The sequence below is a fragment of the Rhododendron vialii genome, chromosome 2a (assembly GCF_030253575.1).
Source record: "Rhododendron vialii isolate Sample 1 chromosome 2a, ASM3025357v1".
Taxonomy (NCBI): Eukaryota; Viridiplantae; Streptophyta; class Magnoliopsida; order Ericales; family Ericaceae; genus Rhododendron; species Rhododendron vialii.
In genome coordinates, this window is record NC_080558.1 from 1,729,552 (window position 1) to 1,748,685 (window position 19,134).

Below are 19,134 nucleotides of genomic sequence, written 5' to 3' on the forward strand. Positions count from 1 at the left end.
ACCGCCCATTCTAGATGGAAGTCTCGGAAAGTCAATTGGATTATCTGGTTATACTTAGGAGGTAAGATCTCTATGGTGAGATAGACAATTGTGTATAGGATTTGTATAATAAAGAAAAGTTTAGAAACTGTGAATCATTTGACGTTGCCGCCTAACTTTTTCAAAATGTATGACGCATTATGTATACGGAAATTGAGGAGGTATGAAATAAATCCATTGCATGCGTTAGAGAGGTCCGAAATTGAATTAGGAGCTCAAGTGTCCTATGATGAGAAATCGATGCGTACCTTAGATTCGCATAGTCCATTGTTGAAAGGTAAGCCGATGTTGTTAGTGCATGGTTACGTGGAAATGGGGGTACGAAGTTCGAAAGATATACGCGTGATTGTTGTGGTTTGCTTGATATGAATCTAGACGTAGACTTCGATAATTATTGAATGTGTGATGGATAGTGCTACAGTTCGAGTATGTTGATATGTTGCTTGGCATAGCTGGATTAGTTTTAGCAAATTTCGAGGACGAAATTTCTTTAAGGAGGGTAGGGTGTAAAGACCCGTATTTTAGGCCTATATTTTTTTTTTATATAATTGTACGGCTTGTCGAGATAAACGGTGTGGATATATGGAATGACGTATTTGTGGAAGGATATAAGGCTAAATGTATGAGAGGTGCACGTGAGAGAGTGTGGTATGAAAAGTAGGAGATAAATTCTCCTTGGTTTCCAATAAAATTCCCAGAGGAATGCTTTCCTCTTTCTCATTTCTATCTCTCGGCTCTCTCTCTAACTCTCACACATCCCTCTCTCGGCTCTCCTCCACTCCCACTCAAAATCAACTCAAATCAACCTCCAATCTCAAAACTCATGAAGATTGACCTCCATTCCACCCTCCGTACGTGGTCTTGAGCGTGTATTCAGTTGGGTCTAGCTCGGAGAGGAGTATTCAACTGATTTTGAGGTTCTGGAAGCTAGGGCTTGTTCAAAACACTTGGTTTTCGCTTCTCGACTTGAGGTAGGGAATTCTACCTCTCTTTATATGTTTTATGAGTGATTTGGTGCATGAATCGTGCTTGTAATGTCGTGTTTAAGTTTGGATTGAAAATTCGTAGTTGCTGTCAGAATTGTCTATTTTTCCTGGATTCCTACCGGTAGGCCCGTCCTTTCTACCGGTAGAACATTGTTACTTTACCAGAAAATCGATTCCCTACCGGTAGGAACTTTTCACCTACCGGTAGAACGTTTGAAAAATTTCATCAACCAGCTCAAACGTATAGCGGCAGCTCAAAAGCTGCTCAACGTACCAATCTTCTACCGGTAGGAATTCCTTACCTACCGGTAGGTCAAGCACGAACTTGAATGTTGGCCTTTCTGTTTTCAAGTTCTACCGGTAGGAGTTGCTTGCCTACCGATAGGTTGCGTTTCTATTTTCAAGTTCTACCGGTAGGCAATTGAATGTTGGCCTTTCTGTTTTCAAGTTCTACAGGTAGGAGTTGCTTGCCTACCGGTAGGTTGCGTTTCTATTTTCAAGTTCTACCGGTAGGAGTTGCTTGCCTACCGGTAGGAGATCATTTCTATTTTCAAGTTCTACCGGTAGGACTTGCTTGCCTACCGGTAGGAGATCAGGAGTTTCAGCTGTTTTTTTGAGCTGCTGCAGTATCTTTCAGCTGCTTCCTTATATCTTTCAACTCGCATGTCGAAGCTTTTCATTGACTCTAATGGGTTTGTTTACGCATCCTTCTAAGTGTTTTGGTGAGTATTACTCGTTTCTCACTTAGAGTGGCATTCAATGGACTAGAGTGAACATGTCTAGGGATTCGACGAGTAGTAGTGCAATCCGTTCTCTCTCTCGACTCGTAAAATTCTTAGATTCCTTTAGTACATGCTTTTACGGACTCCGAGTATAGAAACTAGATAATCGGGCATCGTAGAGTCTAGTCGTGGGTTAATTTGTGGCTTGTAATGGTACGGGGGTGTACTTAGGGGTACGGTGAAGACGTGTGTATTTGAGTATATGCGATATGGTAGATTGTTAGTCTTATATTACCATGTGATTGATTAAATGGTCTTTGGATTCAATTGAATGAATGGATGTTTGTGAAATGGGAAGCGGAATGAAAGTGAATAACTAATGGACAGAGTATTGTAGGATTTTATGTATGGGCCTAGTATGTCATGTAAGATGCGGGTATGTAAACAAAAGAGGAGGCATGAACATGTACATTTGTGGAGTCGCGTAATGATTAATTAAATTTCAATGGTATAACCGTCAAAGGGATGATGAAATTGATTATGAAATGATGTCGATTGTGAAAAGTGTGAAAGGTGACCCAAGTGGTCGTTATTGAGGGAAAAGACTCGGGGTGACCCTACGCTCGAGGGAACTAGACCCGAGGTGACCCAACTGATTCATATTATTGGAGGAAAAGACTTGGGGTGACCCTACGCTCGAGGGAACTAGACCCGAGGTGACCCCAACTGATTATTATTGTTAAGGAAAAAGACTCGGGGTGACCATGCGCTTGAGGGAACTAGACCCGAGGTGACCCTAGTGATGATTGATGGGAAATACCAGATTAAAAGAAAAGAAAGGTTTTGCAATAAAGGGATTTAATGAAGGTCAATGTGGACACGAGAAAGATTGTACTACCGTACAAAGAAGAATAAGATGTTTTGATTTGATTATAGACAAATGTGGAATGATGTGAGTTTAATAACATAACTAGTTAAAGAAGTAAACGGCTAGTGACATTGATGTGAAGTCTAGGACTCTTAGGCGATAATTTGCAGTTTGTTGGTAGCCACTTGTACTATAGGCGTATCTGTCCATGTTCATTCATTCTCGGTGTATGATTCATTCAAACTACATATAGCTTGAGCTTAGAATTCTCTACTGGGCTAGTGTAGCTCAACCAAATCTTTCTTTTCAGGTTCTGATGCCGAGCAATAGATTGCATGCATTGTGTGCTTGACAGTAAAAGACTTTTGGAAGCTGACATCACTGGTTATTTCGTCATCTTTGTGAAGATCTCATTTTGTTAAAGGTGGTTTTGTAACTAATTATTACTGAATTTTCTTTTGACTAAAGTTGTAATTTTCTAAACTTAAGGACTTGTTTGTAAATTAAACAGGAGGGAAACTCATTTGGGTAACGTATATGATATGCAAGGTTTCTCTTTTATTGAAATGTATTACTTAATTATGTTGAAAATCGAGGGCGTGACATTTTTTGAATTGTACACGACCAATTTCTCTCTATGAACTCTACCTCTTGTAGGAAAGGTCAATAGGAGCGATTGTTTACTGTTTGACTATCTAATGAGCATGTGACACATGCACTCGTCTTTGCGGGGTTGACGATTTGACCGACGAACCCTAGTTTGCCACATGGTGCCTCAGTCGCGCGACACGTGGCCTCTTGTGCGAGGGAGCCTCGCGCTACCCATCGCTTTGCAACACCCATGTAAGGGTCGCGAGCCTATATTTCTCCCTTAAGGAGAGAACTACATTTATTTAGGTGGATGCTTGGCGCGGTCCCAATCTAATAGAGACAATAACGCGGTTCAACCAAGATACACAAATAATTTGCCCAGACTCTTATGTCTGCTACGGCCTTTAGACAGGACCTGAGGGGCCCCTTGAGGCTTGGCAGCGATATTGGCGCGAGTGAGTATCAACAAGGGATACTGAGTATCAACAAGGGATATGAGGATTTCTAACCTCCAAAACCCCTAAAATATAGAAACTCACTTAATACACGATACATACAATTGTTAACCAAATACAGAAGGGACATAGTCTTTTCTACGTTGGAAATATACCTGATAACTCTTCGAACTTTCACCTGAAGAAGCTTCAAAGTATCTCCTAATCCGTCCTCCACGATTAGGCGAGATGAGAGTCTCGATGTATTTGTGCCTGACTGTATAGTGTGTTGGAAGGCCTGAAACCACCATTGTCCTGAGTGTTTCTTTTCTCAGATTGTACACAACTAGTTTCTCTCTGTTAGATTCAACAAGCATATATTCTTCGTGAACATCTAATATCAACCATATATTTCGGATACAAATTCTTCTTCTGCTGACAAATACGAAAAATCCAATATATTCATTCGAGGACCAGCAATCGTAAATTTGGTCCACGACTCTCTTACCCTGTATTTCTTCACCATCCAAACATCAACCAGTTGACTAGGTTGCCTAACAACCAAACTGAGACAATCGCCAAGAACTACCATCCGAGGAAACTCAAACCCGTGATCATCAAGCAAAGCAGGCCACTGCACTTCCCTGAAAATCTCATCCAATAAATTGAAAGCAACAACTACACAACCATCCAAACCACCAGTCCTCTGACACAGCCAATGGAGACGTTCATTAAAGTGAACCCCGGTAGCAGCATCCACAGGGATATAATGGGTTTCTTGAATTCTCCTCCAATGTTGCTGTCTATTCACTGAAAATTGATGCTTGGAGACCAAGCATCAATTTTCAGTGAATAGACAGCAACATACGTTATACGAGCATCACCATGAAAGTCATAATGAAGGTAAGATTCAAAACGATCGTTATAAAGCATCACAACCTTGTAATCATCCGTATACAATTCATAATCCAACCCAGGTAGCAAAATGTATGACCCTGTTTGTCTATTTTTCACTTGCAGTCAATGATATACTGAGAATTGTTATGCGTGCTGGAAATGTGGATGTTTGTGGTGGTGGTGCAGTTTGGTTTCTTGCCGTATTTCAGGACTTCTATAGAAGCAAATTTAATGAAGTGAATGGAGATGAAAGAAGAACAACAAATGGACTTTATTAATTATTCTTCGAGATAGAAGTTAATCGACTGTGAGAACACAATCGAGTGGACGATTACGTTACAAGCACTCCTAGTGCAAGGAAAGTAAAGTACAGATAAAAAGTAGAAGCCTTTGGGCGATTGAGTGGGGGTTGTAATCATTTTCTGTTCTTGTATTTATAGGCTGTGACTTCGACTTGAATCAAGCAGTTACTTATTTTCTCTCTCTTCTTTCTCCACGTTCTTGAGCAGGTGATTACTTCACATGATCACACGTTGCATTTGCTTCTTTCAACAGCCTTTGTTAACTGCTAGCTTCGTGCATAATCCACTTGTAACTTGTCATTTAGGTACGTGTCTCGAGTTGAGAAAACTTTCAACCGTCGATCGGTTCGATCAGTCCATTCAGTTCCTTGATATGTCTAACATTTATTTAAATTTAATCCATGTTTGGTTAACACGTGTCATGGTTTAACCTAGTCGATCAGTATCGACTAGTTCACGAAATTATGGTGTAAACAGACCCAAGAGGCGAAAAGGAGTCATCAAAAGGCGATTCTGAAAGTTTCTTACATTCTCTAGTCAATGGATTCAATAAGAAGTTGGAATTACCTTCAGTAGAAACTAGAACCGAGCCGTTGAAAGAGCCCGAAACGTCGATCCACTGGTAGGAGTGCTCGACCAGAGGAAAATCAAGCTTTTTTGCTGCCGGATCAGCGGAGGCGAAATCGACGGAGTAGAGAGCGGGAGGGCTAGAAATTAAAAGGACATTTTGAGGTTTGTTGGGGGAAGAGATTAGGGAATTTTATGAGGGAGAAACACATGCACTTACATCGGCAGAGAGACTTTACCAGTAGGAGATAGAGTATGTGGGCGACGATCTCTGGTGGAAGGTGTCTGCACTCTGCTGATGGGGTTGTTGACGGTCCCAATTTCGGACATCTTGGTCGTCTACTTCAGCGTTTTTATACTGCTATATAAAAAAATAGAAGAGGCACCTCTAAATCAGAAATAAAAAATGCCTATATGCACAATCATCCGAACACAACACCGAAAACAACCCCTCACATGTATGTGGGCGTATATGTGAAGGGTTGTGTTTGGTGTTGTGTTCAGATGATTTTGCAAAAATAGTTGAGTACATCATCTTTGTAGAAAATTAAGTTTATCAGAGATTTGTGGCCGCCTGGTTGGATAACATGAAATGAATTGTTAGAGTGATTCAGAAAGATAATTGTGAAATAAATTAACACCGATCAGGCACTACAAATGTTCCATAAGCTTAATTTTCATTATAAGTACGATGTACTCATCGAGAGTCACAAAATGAACAATTCAATCATAATGATGATGTGCCCTCTGTAAAGTCTAACAAGTTGCACACCCTCTGTAAAGTCTAACAAGCTGCACAACACCGCCGTAGTGCGGTGGTTGACCAAGGCAACCCTTAATTAGCCTCTTCAATTGACTTATTTTTATAAGAGATAAACACATCGAAACTTACAAATAAATGCTGCTGGCAAGGTATGAAATTGGGGTTAAACCGGTAGATAAAGAAATTGAGTTGTACTTGGTTCACTAAAACGAAATGTTCATTTGGCCATTCGGGTCAAAATCATTTTATAATGTTTGAAAGGTATGAACAATTTAAAAATGGCATGCATACCCATCAATGAACAAGAAACTTGGGAGGGAGGAAGTAGTATTTCATTTGCCAAAAACCGATGGGATATGATTTGGCCGGGTTTCTTAATCTCAGAGGATGTACCCATGCATCGAGAAGCCACCGTACGTAATCTTCAATATCATCTTGAAATTCAAAAGTGATATTCACACAACAATCCAAACACAACACCAAACACAATCTCTCACATACATGTGGGCTCCACACACACTAATATGTGTGGGCCCCACATGTATGTAAGATGTTATGTAAGTTGTTGTGTTTGGATCATTATATTATATGAGTAGCATTGTTGCTCGAAATTTACATGTGGGGTCCTAAATCGAATCAAGCTTCTTAACTTAACTAGTCTTATGAACGTGGCTAATTTCACGTTCAAGTCGTAATAGAAAAGCTGAACAATAAGTAACATTCCTTTTCTTAACAAAAAGAAATGAGGTAAAAAGATAGTGATGGATTTGTCATATATAGTAGTTTAATAATGATTTTAAATCAATCCAAAATATAGGTATGCCTTATTGATTTAAATTCGGAAAAAAGTCAAAAACATGCATTTTTCCAATTAAAATGCAATTACGTTGTCCAGCTATTTAATCCTCATTCCTGGAATTACAATTTACAACGTTACACCTCAGTACTATACCTAAATTACCCTTCTGAAATAACGAGAACCAAAGTGGACCTTGAATACATAGCAAAAGATGCTGAAAGGAAATCCACCTTCAAAAGAAGAAAGAAAGGCTTGATGAAGAAGGCAGAGGAGCTTAGCATCCTGTGCGCAGTCGATGCTTGCGCAATCATTTTCTGCCCTTATGATCTTGAGCCAGACGTTTGGCCGTCACAATTGGAAGTTCAACTCATCATCGCAAAACAGAAGAATGATAGATCAAAAAGATTTCGTAAGCCAACAACTCACAAGGGTAAATGAGCAAGTGGCTAAACAACATAGGGAAGTTTGGCACAAGGGGATGACCAATGTCATGTTTGAGTTCTTGAATGGCAAAGGGTTCAAGTATTTGAACATGTCTGATCTGAACGATTTAAATTCTCTATTGAGCGAAAACATAAGGGCTATTGAAAGGAGAATCTAATTTCTTGAATAAAAGCATAATGGTGGTGAGTAAAATGGGAAGCGGCACCGGCGGTGAGGCGCGAGTGCTAGGAGTCTTAGCTTCATTTATTTCAATTTTAGTATCACACATGTTTAATGTTGTTGGTTCCTGACTTTTATCGTTTATTGCTTCGTTAAGTACAATTTTTTGTTGTTGTTTTTATTGTTAGTGATGGATTGTCGTTTTTCGATCACCACATTAACGCTATAATAATGAGTTTTATGTTTTTCTTCCTTACTGCCATTTCACAGGAATGACATTTGAATGTTTAGCTCACGACACAAACCGCTTTCTAGTTTTTGACAGTTTTTTCTTTCTTATGACAAACGTAGATGCATCAATTGTGTAGCTACCTCTAGTTAGATGATTTTCATTTTTACGTGATCAACAAATTAAATAAGCGGCTCGAGTTAATGAAACGAGGACGTTGATATGCCCCATTTTGGAACATAGAAGGATCATAATTAGAGAAAAGTATTGAAAGGAGTGAATCCTTAGTGCAAAAATAAATAGAACTAGAGAGAGTAAAACATGACAATAAAGACCACACAAGACACAATATACAATACATGGATCTCCTTTTAACTATCACTCATACAAAAGATTAACTCACCCTGGACATCCTAATAATAACTATAAAAAAAAAAAAACTGAAAGAAGCTTCTCATTCATAATTTCCTCCCAATTCCTCCTGCATGAAAAGGAGAGACGAGGCTCTCGACATAGGTGCCCCCATATCTAACTGTAGCGCATGGAATGCCGCAAATCGCTATGTCCCGCTTTGTTAATTTTTGTGGATTGTACACAACCAATTGCAAATACACAACCAATTGCTTCTCTCCATAGACGCAATTCACGTGAAACAACAAAAATTCGTCTTCCGCCAACATACTCACCCCATCCAATAAGAACAATTCAGAAGAATCAGAACACATCGTGAATTCAGTCCAAGACTCTCTTACCCCGTACTCCTTCATCATGCAAACCTTATTTTCCTTCGCACTAACCAAACAAAGAGAACCTCCAAGAACCAACAGATCATAGTAGTCATCATACCTATACTCGCATGTAACTAACGAAGTAGGCAGCGGTATTTCCTTGAAAATCTCACCTGATAAATCGAAAGCAGTAATAAACCTATTGAAAACATTCCCGTTCCAACTAAGGAAATGGAGGCATCCATTTAAGAAAACCCCACCAGAGTTTCTCACAATACCCTGGAAATCTTCACTTCTCCTCCAAGCATTTGTTTTTAGTGAATACATAGCCACGCTCGTAGTGCCACTCTGATCGTAATATGAGGATGAGAGCATCACAACCTTGTAATCATCTGTCGATGAGTCGTAACCCACACCGTACACAACATGCATATTCGAATTTTGGACAAATAGACATACGGGCGGTTTCTTCAATTCTCTAGTTGATGGATTCAACAAGAATATGGATTTGTAACAGCGGTAAACTAGAAGCAAACCATCGCAAGAACTCAAAACCCGGAGCCACAACACACTACAAGAAAAATGAAAATTGGTGAAGAAAAAGTGGCGACAAAATTTAATTTCGTCACTAAATGAGTATATTTGGCGACGAAAAAATATATTTGTCACTGTTTTAACAACTTCCTTGACAAAATAATTTCGTCACCAATTATACTTGTTTAGCGACAAAAAAAATATTTTCGTCACCAATGGGTATCTATTTGGTGACGAAATACATTTTTCGTCACCAAAAGCTTAAAAAAGGTGATGAAATTATTTTTCGTCACCAAAGATAATCATTTGGTGACAAAATATCGGCAAATGAGACCAATTTAGTAACGAAATATTTTTTTCGTCGCCAAATGCTTAACTTTGGTGACAAAAAATAATTTCATCACCATTTTAACGCTTTCAGTGACGAAAAATATTTCGTCGTTAAATGGGTACCTTTCGTGACGAAATTTATGAATTGCGCTTTGTCACTAAATATATTTTGGACATAACTTTTTACTAAAAACTCCGATTGACATAATTCAAATTGGTTTTGAACAATAACTCAATTACCTACAACTTTCATGTTTATCAAAATTGCTAATTTTAATGTTTAAAGGTTCAAAATTACATTTGAAATATATTTTCATGTTAAACATATATGTTATATATTAGATATTTCAAATATTTGCTGAAAAGTGTGTGTGGTGTAGTTGGTCGGGGCTTATGCGGAAAACTCAAGGGACTCAGGTTCGAAACCCAGTAGGAGCAAGAAAGAAGGATTTTTTTCCCATATGAAAACGTTTTTTGCAACGAAAAATTTCGTCACCGATTTCTTATATTGGTGACGAAAATTTTCGTCACCGATGTGACCCATCGGTGATGATTTTTTTCGTCGTCAAACAGCACAATAAGCGAGGAAAAAAATTTCGTCACCAATTATTCACTTTTTGGTGACAAAATATTTCGTCATCAAAAGGCACTATAGGTGACGAAAACTAGATTTTGTCACCAGGTAGGAATCCTCGACAACTTTTAGTCGACAAATTTTTTTTCGTCACCTATATTATATGTGACGAATAATATGCAATTTGTGACGATTTTCATTCGTCACCCAATGAAATTTTTCTTGTAGTGACATCTTGGCGTCGTGTTGTTCCTCGGTGGGAAACTCAAGTTTCGTGAAGGTCGGATTTACATCGTTGTAATCCATCGAGGTGAGATAGCCAGGAGGGAAAATGAAAATGATTTTTTGTTCAGGATAATTAGAGTTTTTGGTCTTGGTTCGATTGGGGTGGGTTTTGGCGAAACGGGGGTCGGAGATGATGGATTTCCATAAGGGAGAAACACACTTGAAGCGGCAAAGAGATTTGACGGATAGTCGAGAGAGTATATTGTCTGTGATGAGATCCTGGGGAAGGGTTCTGCCGGCGTTCGACATGGTCACCGCAGATGGGGTTTCAAATCGATGGGAGAGGAGCTGTTTGGGTGGTTGTGGAGGGTGGTGGTAAGTGGCAGAGCTTGGTGGTGGAGATGCTTTTATAAGCATAATAATAAGTCGTTGATGGGAGATGGTTACGATCAAAACCCAAAATAAAAAAAAGACTGGAGAGGGTCAACTCGATCAGCTGCAATGAGAGGTGCTGTTGGAAAATTATTTCATGGAGATTACATAGGTAAGCATTTGATTTCTTCAAATCAATTACGTTGTGTCACGTCGTCACGTTTTGCTTATTAGAACCAATATTTTGATTATGTGGGGTAATATATATAATTAATTTGAAAGAAATTAAAGTTTATACCGACACCGGTATATATAATTTATTCTTTCATTTCATGCTCCGCAAGCAATGCGGTGGCGACCCGAAACTTAAATATTAAACTACTAATAATTTAATTTCAGAATGTCGTGATTAAGTGAACAGACTACGTAAAATGCGTGGTAATCAAAGATTCTCTCACGTTGACCATTAATTCATTTAATAATCACATTGGCCAAACAAAAAAGGAATAAAGAGATGTCTATGCTAAAGACAAATACTACGAGTAATTAGTATGCTTGGTATTAATTATATGGGGAAAAAACTAAAATAGTCCCTGTAGTTAAGTATTTGTGTCAATTTGGTCCCTGTAGTTGTACTTGGCTCGATTTGCACTCTGTATTTTTCATTTTGTTTCAATTTGGTCCAATTACTAACTTCCGTTAGTCTGCCGTTAGTCCTTTAAACAACAAAATCATATGGCCCCTTTTTTTGGGGTTAAAATAGACTCGTTCGGCTAAATAAGCCAACTGGCTTATTTTTTTATTCTTATTCAAATTTTTTCGTATCTGTTAGTTTTTTATCAATTTTTTTGGGGTTATTGTATCGTTATGACGAGAGGAATCTAAAAAGTAAAAAATTATGATCGAGATCTAATTTTTTTTGAATAAAGACGAAAAAATTGGCTTATTGGTTTATTTTTGTCTTTATTAAAAAAAATTAGGTTTCGATCGTAATTTTTTACCTTTTAGATTCCTCTTGTTATGACGATGCAATAATTCCCAAAAAAAATGATGAAAAAGTAACAAATACGAAAAAAATTTGAATAAGGACAAAAAATAAGCCAGTTGGCTTATTTAGCTGAATAGGGTTACTCATTCCCCACGTGCCTTAATATACCTCTGAACCAAAACACAACTCATTCTTCCATTCTCCATTGATAAGGAGGCACTTGGGAAAAAATTTGGTTATAATTTTCTACAAAAAATTACCGTCGAATTCAGTGTTTTCATGATCAGCCATGATGCATCATAACTGCTGATATTGTCTACATTTTCAACTTGTGGACAAATACTGAGATGCCTTATTTTTCTGCATAGTACTAAATGCATATAGAACCATGTCCAAAAGTCACAACATGATATAGATCCAAAAGTCAACATGATAAATAACCATGTCCAAAAGTCAGAATATTATATAAACTCAATTCCAAATTTACCATGTCATAACCTAATATATAGACATAACAAACCACTCAATTAGGTTACAATAAACCTAACTTAACAGCCCAAGTGGTTACAAAAAATAGTGCCCTGTCATTACATTCATTTTCCTACACTTGGCCCATGCACTGATTCCTGACTAGGAATGTTGAAAAATAAACCTAAGCTAATTTTTTCGTCTTTATTTTAAAAAAAAATTGAATTTCGATACTCTCTCCGTCCCTTTTTCAGTGTCCTGCTTCGTAATTCCAACTTATTAAAAAGACATCATCATTATACCTTTCACATCAATTTTTTCCTCCACGTTTCTTACTTACCCTTCATCATTACACTTTTACTCACTTACTTTTTAAAATGAAATCTACTTTTAGAGACAAAATAGACAATTCATCAACTTTTACCCACTAACTTTACAAAATAGACACTTATTAAGGGACAGCCTAAAATGGAATACCGGACTATAAATAAGGAACGGAGGGAGTAATAATTTTTTACTTTTTAGATTCTTCTCGTCATGACGATGCAATAACCCCCCCCCCCCCCCCCCCCCCCCCAAAATAAATAAATAAATAAAAATTGACGAAAAACTAACAAATACGAAAAAAATAAGGAAGTTGGCTTATTTAGTCGAACGGGTCTGTTTTAACCCCAAAAAAGGAGGCCATATGATTTTGGTATTTAAAGGACTAATGGAAGTTAGTAATTGGACCAAATTGAAACAAAATAGAAAGTACAGAGTGTAAATCGAGCCAATTAAAACTACAGGGACCAAATTGATACGAACACTTAACTACAAGGACTATTAGAGTTTTTTTCCCTAATTATATTTTCTACGAATTTGATCTTGTTAGGCGACTTTGAAATATGGCTACTGTTATTGTGCTCTGATTGCTATCTCTAATGGTTTGTCTAGTCTGTTGAGGCCCATTTGTCTCTATGGGGTTTCTCTCTGTTGTGTAGGCTTTCGCCTTACAGTTGAATACAATTCTCACATTTGCAAAAAAAAAAAAAAAAACCAATTATTCGTTATAGATTAAAAGAAAAATACATGAAGAAGCTTCTCTTTCATTGCCTCCCAATCCCTCCCAAATTATATTAACTACAATCTTAGTTAATTTGGTAGAGTAAATTTTAAATATTTAAAAGTCAAAGGAAATATAATTTGGAAAGCTAATATACAGCTCTACGAACAACAAACATGGGAATATGCCTAAATCCCTCCTTCTTTCTTTTACGTAATTTGATTCCATACGTATCAAAGTTCTGCAAGTCAAAGATAGGATAAAAAGAAAAGCCGGGCGCGGCACTTCTCTGAAAACTTCATCCGATAAATCAAAAGCAATAATCCTTTTGGAAAAATGTCGTGCATCACAACAAAGGTAATGGAGACATCCATTTAAGAAAACCCCACCAGAGTTTCCCTCAACACACCGAGACTGAAAATCTTCAACTCTCCTCCAAGCATTAGTTTTTAGTGAATAGACAGCCACGATCGCAAAGTCATCAATTACGCCCTCTTCATCAAAGTATGAGAGCATCCAAAGTACCTTGTAATCATCAGTCGTTGAGTCGTAACCCACACCATACTTATCCAGCAATACACAATTATTCCAATAATCCCTTTGGACAAATGGGCATATGGGCAGTTTCGTGCATTCTCTAGTGGATGGATTCAACAAGAATATGGATTTATCACTACGGGAAACTAGCTAGAAGCAAACCATCACAAGAACTCAAAACCTGGACCCACTTCTTGGTGTCGTGTTGTTCCATCGTAGGAAACTCAAGTTTTGTGGAGGTCGGATTTACGTCGTTGGGATCCATCGAGTAGAGATTGCCACAGCCCGAAATGATAATAATTTTCTGTTCAGCATATTTAGAGTTTTTGATCTTGGTTCGATTGAGGTGGGTTTTGGCGAATTGGGGGTCAGAGATTTGGGATTTCCACGAGAAAGATGTACACTTGAAGCGGTGAAGAGATTTGACGGGTAGTCGAGAGACTATATCTTTGATGTCTTGGGGAAGGTTTCCGCCGCTGGACATGGCTGCCGCCTTCGGATTGGAGGGTGGTGGTAAGTGCCAGAGCTTGGTGGTTGGAGATCCATTTTATAAGCATTGTGAGTCGTTGATTGGAGATGGTTATGAGCAAAACCCAAAATAAAAAAGATTAGAGAGGGTCAACTCAGCTGAGGTGGGGAAATTATTTCGTGTTCCGCGAGCAATCCAGTGATGACGAAAAATTATTTCGTCACCATGTCTCATGACCACTCAATAAACTCAATGGCTTAAAAAAAAAAGACAGTCAGTATCATTTAGTTTTAGTTATATTTTCTTACTTTTTCGTAAAACTTTTCGAGAAGGAGCACCTTATCATAAAGAGCTAGGATACTCCGAAAAGGAAAAGACAAGCATCCAACAAAATGTTGGATGAAACACCTTAGAGAACGTTACAATTTTAATTTTCGAATACCGTCTAGAAAAACCTTAAAATCCTCCACTAAAGATAACCTTAAAACCCTCCATTATTGGTCACTAAAGATAACCGTTTCTTAGTTTTTTCATCATTAGTGAGTTTTTGTTCTTTTTTTCTAATTTTGATCATATGTTTTTGCCTTTTAGGTTCATTTCATCAAGATAATTTCTTTTCTTTTCTGTTATCCAAACAAAACAAAGCATCAAGGACTGCCATCTTGAATCATTCATCAAAAGGTTATTAGCATGCGAGGACATTGTCATTTCAAATTTCTTAAAAGAGAGGTCCATCAAAAATGAAAAAAAAAAAAAAACGTCATTTTAATTTACCATCTTAAAATCAAACAAGTCAAATTAAGTATATTGGTGACAAACCGACTCAATTGGGAGACCAATCACACCATTTAGACTTCCACTATCGTCAGTCTGTCCCTCCTCCCTCTTACATAATCTGATTCCATACGTATCAAAGTTCTGCAAGTCGAAGATAGGATAAAAAGAAAAGCTTAAACGAATTCTTCTCATGATTATTGTAATTAGCGAAACCAATCAACTAAACAAATTTTTGTTTAAGAGAACCCTTGATTTACGGGATATATAGTTTCTTGATAACATTATTTATATATATACATTCTACCTTCAAGGGATGGACCTTTTCAGAGTTCATGATCGTCTTAGTTATACGTATCATAGATCGTTTGGATCTCAAATCTTCATTCTCTGCTTCCACTAGTAATTCTTAAATGACCGAACAAAAAATCCTGGAAATCAAAATTTATACCAAAGTGGACCTTCCTTTCAAGGCATATATAAGAAAAACCAAGACACAATTTTTCATTTACATTTCTTACCTACCGCAGTATCTTATTTGCCAGATACCGATGGGATATGGTTTGGCTCATTTTTAAAACTGTAGGATGTGCCCATCGAGAATTCACCGTAACCTTCAATCATTTCGCAATTTGCATGTGGGGTTGTAAATTTAATCAAGCTTCTTTACTTAATTACTATTATGAATGATTGAAAAAACATTCACGTTCATTTCATAAGTAGATAGACAAGCAATTTGATCGATATTGACCATTAAGTAACTAAAACTGAACATCAACCTTGTTACGAACATGGCAAGAACTTAGCTATTCACTCAAATAACCAGTGGTTCTCAAAAAGATAAACAAAGTAAAGAAGAACATATTTTTTGACAGAAACAAAAAGAGCTTCATTTCTTATAATTCAGATAAGTCATACGTACAGAGTACAGAAGAACAACGAAGATGTACAGGCTTGGAAATGGACATCCTAATACGCACCTACCACTGAAACAAAACAAAGGGGATCCGGAGATCCTGCTGGGCACTTTCTGTAGTGCATCTTGCACGGCATATCCAAGCCGTCCAGGATGCACTACAGGAAATGCATGCCATGCAGAATTACAAGTCCTACAAATTTCTATGAGCAAACAATGAACTCAGCCAGAGCAATTACACCCTGAGGATGTACCAGTCATCTTTATTTCACAAAAATACCTGAAGAAGCTTCTCTTTCACTGCCTCCCAATTCCTCATCCATGATGAGGTGAGATGAGGCTCTCGACATACATGACCCCAAATGTAAATTTAGTTGGAATGCCACGAACCACCATGTCCCTCATTGTTTCTTTTTTCGGATCGTACACAACCAGTTTCTCTCCATAAACTCTACCTTGTATTTTCAGCAAATATTCGTTTTCCCCGAACAAACACAACAATTTCACTGTAGACATTCCGGTCATATCGATTGTAAGTTTGGTCCAAGACTTTCTTACCCCGTGTTCTTCCCTCATCCAAACTCCAACTTGGCAATTATGCTGCCTAACCAAACAAAGACAATCCCCAAGAACCTCCAACCGATAGTACGCGTGCGCGAGATTTGTGGAATCATCCAAACAAGCAGGTAGCGGTACTTCTCTGAAAACCTCATCTGATAAATCGAAAGCAATAATTCTTTTGGAACAATTTTGAATTGCATCACAATAAAGGTAATGGAGACATCCATTTAAGAAAATCCCACCAGAGTTTCCCAGAACAGACCGATGCTGGAAATCTTCAACTCTCCTCCAAGCATTAGTTTTTAGTGAATAGACAGCCACGATCACAACGTCATCAATTACGCCCTCTTCATCAAAGTATGAGAGCATCCAAAGTACCTTGTAATCATCTGTCGATGAGTCATAACCCACACCATACTTATCCAGCAAAACACATTTATTCCAATAATCCCTTCGGACAAATGGGCATATGGGCAGTTTCTTACATTCTCTAGTGGATGGATTCAACAAGAATATGGATTTATCACTACGGGAAACTAGAAGCAAACCATCGCAAGAACTCAAAACCTGGACCCATTTCTTGGTGTCGTGTTGTTCCACCGTAGGAAACTCAAGTTTTGTGGAGGTCGGATTTACGTGGTTGGGATCCACCGAGTAGAGATTGCCACAGCCCGAAATGATAATAATTTTCTGTACCGCATATTTAGAATTTTTGATCTTGGTTCGATTGAGGTGGGTTTTGGCGAATTGGGGGTCGGAGATTTGGGATTTCCACGAGAAAGATGTACACTTGAAGCGGTGAAGAGATTTGACGGGTAGTCGAGAGACTATGTCTTTGATGATATCTTGGGGAAGGTTTTCGCCGCTGGACATGGCTGCCGCCTTCAGATTGGAGGGTGGTGGTAAGTGCCAGAGCTTGGTGGTGGGAGATGCATTTTATAGGCATTGTGAGTCGTTGATTGGAGATGGTTACGAGCAAAACCCAAAATAAAAAAAGATTAGAGAGGGTCAACTCAGCTGAGGTGGGAAAATTATTTCGTGTTCGCAAGCAATCCAGTGATGACGAAAAATTATTCCTTGACCATGTTTCATGACCACTTAATAAACACAATGGCCTTAAAAAAAAGACAGTCGGTATCATTTAGTTTTAGTTATATTTTCTTACTTTTTCGTAAAATTTTTTGAGATTATCATTCGTCACTAAAGATAACCGTTTCTTAGTTTTTTCATCATTAGTGAATTTTTGATCTTTTTGTCTAATTTTGATCATATGTTTTTGCCTTTTAGGTTCATTTCATCAAGATAATTTCTTTTCTTTTTGTTATCCAAACAATACAAAGCATCAAGGACTGCCATCTTGAATCATTCATCAAAAGGTTATTAGCATGCGAGGACATTGTCATTTCAAATTTCTTTAAAAGAGAGGTCCATCAAAAATGAAAAAAAAAATTCATTTTAATTTACCATCTTAAAATCAAACAAGTCAAAGTATATTGGTGACAAACAGATTCAATTTGGAGACCAGTCACACCGTTTAGACCTCCACTACCGTCAGTCTGTCCCTCCTTCCTCTTACATAATCTGATTCCATACGTATCAAAGTTCTGCAAGTCTAAGATAGGATAAAAGGAAATGCTCTAACGAATTCTTCATTCAAGAGATTCCATGATTATTGTAATTATATAGCTAAACCAATCAACTAAACAAATTTTGGTTTAAGAGAACCCGTGATTTATGGGATAGTCTCTTGATATTTGACAACATTATTTACGTATCATAGATTGTTTGGATCTCCAATCTTCATTCTGTATTAGTTCTGAAAACGCGAACAAAACTACTGGAAATCAACATTTATACCGAAGCGGACCTTCCTTTCGAGGCATAAAAAATTGGGGGATGGTGCTGTGCAGTGGTGTGCACAGCACCGTGTTACGCACCTCCAAACCGTCGGATTGTGCATCAAACGGTTCAGATCTTATCTCGGCATGAACGGCTCTCGATCATTGGTTGTCGAGATGAGATCTGAACCGTCGGATGCATGATCCGACAGCTCGAAGGTGCGCGCGTAGCACGGTATTATGCACCTCAATGTACAACACCAACCCGAAGTCCAGACAGGATGGTCTGCCATCTGCATAGGGAGTCCTTAAATCTCTAATTACACGTTTGGTTGGATTCCCTGTATTCTTTAGAAAGTTGAATGTATAAAGAAATCTGTACACTCGAAGACTAGAAGTTGTGAAAAGAAAGGAAAACGATAGAAAATCTATACACTTGTAATAAAAGATCCTGGGTTGGTAAGCCAAGACATTGTGTGATTTTAAATTCATGCCCTCCGAGGTTTTGCTTTGTGTTTCGTCGTGCAGGTTTCTGTGAATGGGTAGGTTTGGTAATGCTCGATCGTGAGAGAGGTGACAGAGGCATGGTCGGTTGTCCGGTTTTCATGGTTGAGATCGGTACTTTACTGACGGCGGATAAAGGGATAGTCGGATAAAACTCACCACCCAAGTTAGGGAACCAACGGGATACAGATATCACCACCCGAGGATTTAACTAGGAATACAGGGCGTAGGGAACCGCTCACCACTCAAAGGAATCCACCTAACAGATACAGAAACGATAAACAAGAAGATAAGTCTTTCTCACAAGCCAAAGGCTATTTTAATTCAACACTCAAAAACTCTGATTTTTCATTTCATTTAGATTACCTATGTATTGGCATAACAATAGATGACTCTTCAAGACTCTTAATAAATGCTAAACAAGACTTTGACTCCAAACTATAAGGAAGACTCCTGGAGAAAATAAAAGGC

At 38.0% G+C, this 19,134-nt stretch overlaps 3 protein-coding genes across 3 annotated transcripts; all 3 read right to left on the reverse strand.

Moving 5' to 3' along the window:
- Nucleotides 1–8,258: 8,258 nt before the first annotated feature.
- LOC131316251 (F-box/kelch-repeat protein At3g06240-like) lies at nucleotides 8,259–10,608 on the reverse strand. Its single transcript, XM_058345560.1, has 2 exons — nucleotides 10,199–10,608; nucleotides 8,259–9,099 (listed from the first exon to the last, which is right to left on the reverse strand). Exons 1-2 carry the CDS (start codon nucleotides 10,606–10,608, stop codon nucleotides 8,259–8,261), a joined length of 1,251 nt encoding a protein of 416 aa, XP_058201543.1.
- Nucleotides 10,609–13,212: 2,604 nt separating this feature from the next.
- On the reverse strand, nucleotides 13,213–14,085 carry LOC131316253 (F-box protein CPR1-like). The gene is made up of 3 exons (XM_058345561.1): nucleotides 13,852–14,085; nucleotides 13,449–13,751; nucleotides 13,213–13,353 (listed from the first exon to the last, which is right to left on the reverse strand). Exons 1-3 carry the CDS (start codon nucleotides 14,083–14,085, stop codon nucleotides 13,213–13,215), a joined length of 678 nt encoding a protein of 225 aa, XP_058201544.1.
- Nucleotides 14,086–14,868: 783 nt separating this feature from the next.
- Nucleotides 14,869–17,194, reverse strand: LOC131316254 (F-box/kelch-repeat protein At3g06240-like). Its single transcript, XM_058345562.1, has 3 exons — nucleotides 16,113–17,194; nucleotides 15,767–15,953; nucleotides 14,869–14,988 (listed from the first exon to the last, which is right to left on the reverse strand). The coding sequence occupies exons 1-3, from the start codon at nucleotides 17,192–17,194 to the stop codon at nucleotides 14,869–14,871; spliced, it is 1,389 nt and encodes a 462-aa protein (XP_058201545.1).
- Between the last annotated feature and the right edge of the window lie 1,940 nt (nucleotides 17,195–19,134).